At 34.5% G+C, this 1,661-nt stretch overlaps 1 protein-coding gene across 3 annotated transcripts in view; it reads right to left on the bottom strand.

Annotated features, from left to right (window-relative positions):
* Positions 1 to 224: 224 nt before the first annotated feature.
* UbcE2M (NEDD8-conjugating enzyme UbcE2M) overlaps positions 225 to 1,661 on the bottom strand; it is a 35,492-nt gene continuing 34,055 nt past the window's right edge. For all 3 annotated transcript variants that reach the window (XM_017617691.1, XM_017617690.1, XM_017617692.1), the window contains exons 3-4: positions 574 to 875; positions 225 to 511 (exon numbers count right to left, since the gene is read on the bottom strand). In XM_017617691.1, coding sequence (XP_017473180.1) covers positions 371 to 511; positions 574 to 875 — 443 coding nt within the window. In that variant the 3' untranslated portion in view covers positions 225 to 370. The remainder of the gene's footprint in view (positions 512 to 573; positions 876 to 1,661) is intronic.

Below are 1,661 nucleotides of genomic sequence, written 5' to 3'. Positions count from 1 at the left end.
ATATGGCGAAAAATTCACTGTGCCAATACTTTTGTTCGTCACTGTAGATCACAATTATCCATTTAGTTTCATTTGGTCAACACAGAATATCAATTGACTGCCGTAGCTGCCCTCTTGCAAAAGCTAAAAATATCTAATTTTTCGACGTCGACTGGAGACTGGCGACAATTTGCAATAGCATAGCTGATGCTTTTACTCCGACTTGTGCAAATCAAAATCAAATCAAATGTAGCCACATACATTTCCTGCTTTTCTTCTTTAATTATTGTTGAAAATTAAATTATTATAAAAACGCCCACCAAAACGTAAATGTAAATTTAAGTCGAAAAGGCAGACGCTAATCCTAAAATTAAAGAGTTGATTCTCGATATCACTTGAGACATGCCTCAAACTGGGTATCGCCCACAGTATGGCCCTGCATCGCTCTTAAAACATTGCGTTCGAATAGCGCGCGATTTGATTGCAATTGGTCGGCTGCTTCTTTATTCAATGGATCTTCGGGATTAGGCTCCTGAAAAATACAGAGATTTGTAAAAGAATTCTTTTGAAAATATTACCCATAAATTAACGTACCAAGAAGAGAAATTGTAATCCGTAAACAATCGAACTGATGGTCAGCACTGGATTCCAATCTTCTCGTAATATATTTAAACAGACATTTCCTTCCAGATCGATGTTTGGATGGTAGACTTGCGTTTCGCATTTAACTTTTGGTGGTTCGTGAGGGTAGTTGGGCCCCACGCGAAAACTAAAAACAAAACGACCGTTCTTATAGAAACCTTCGTCAGGGCAAATTGTGAGCTTGAAGTTGAGCAAGTCATTTGGATCAGGAAACTCAGTGGCGCATGTTTTAGGCAGGTTTAGCTCGTTGATATCTGTAATTTATGTGCGCGAAAAAATTAATGTAGCGATAGCTTATATAAAAAATAAAACTTGTAGCCCTGGGGCAAGAGTTTAGGGGACAAACATTTTCAAACTCTTGCAACCCAATGTTTTTACGTACGCCAAAAGATGAAAACTTGTAATTAAGGGTATGAACTATTACAAACTCGTACGGAAACACACAGAGCTAATTATTGAAAATCAATGGCGAAAACTTTTAACATACAAATGAACACATCTATACAACAATTGAGTTCTGGATAAAAGTGAAAGAATTCAAAAATGTATTTAATGAAAACCCGTTACAAGAACTTTTGCAAAGTAGTCTTATTGTTTTGNGCTTCTAAAAAGATTGGAAAAATGTTGTGATGATTTTGAAATTACTACTGAGTGCAGTGCAGCGGGACGCGGGGGAGCCAGCAAATATGCGCCCGCCAAGTTATGCACTCGCAAAATTAAAACTTACATAAGTACATATATTTATTTTCCAATATACAATAAATCCGGTAATATCAAATTTTATTTAATATTATTAGTAATAAATTGTATCAATTTAAATAATTCAGTATCTTCAGAATTCTGAAAACTTAACTTATATCATAATTATTTTAATTATTGGTACTCAATATAGTTTTAAAAAGGTTCTTAGTTTTTACGATTTAAAATTGCCGCCAGGAGTTAACATCGTTAATAACGTTCGGACTGTATTTTCTACAGATAACGAATTTTCATCAAAAGAAAGATCTTTTATAGCACAACAAAAAATTCATAACAGTACA

Source organism: Rhagoletis zephyria, unplaced genomic scaffold (genome assembly GCF_001687245.7).
Source record: "Rhagoletis zephyria isolate East Lansing unplaced genomic scaffold, Rhagoletis_zephyria_1.1 Rzeph_scaffold_01465, whole genome shotgun sequence".
In the NCBI taxonomy this organism is placed as follows: Eukaryota; Metazoa; Arthropoda; class Insecta; order Diptera; family Tephritidae; genus Rhagoletis; species Rhagoletis zephyria.
Note: the sequence above shows the minus strand (reverse complement) of the source record. Positions and strands in the feature narration are given on the sequence as shown.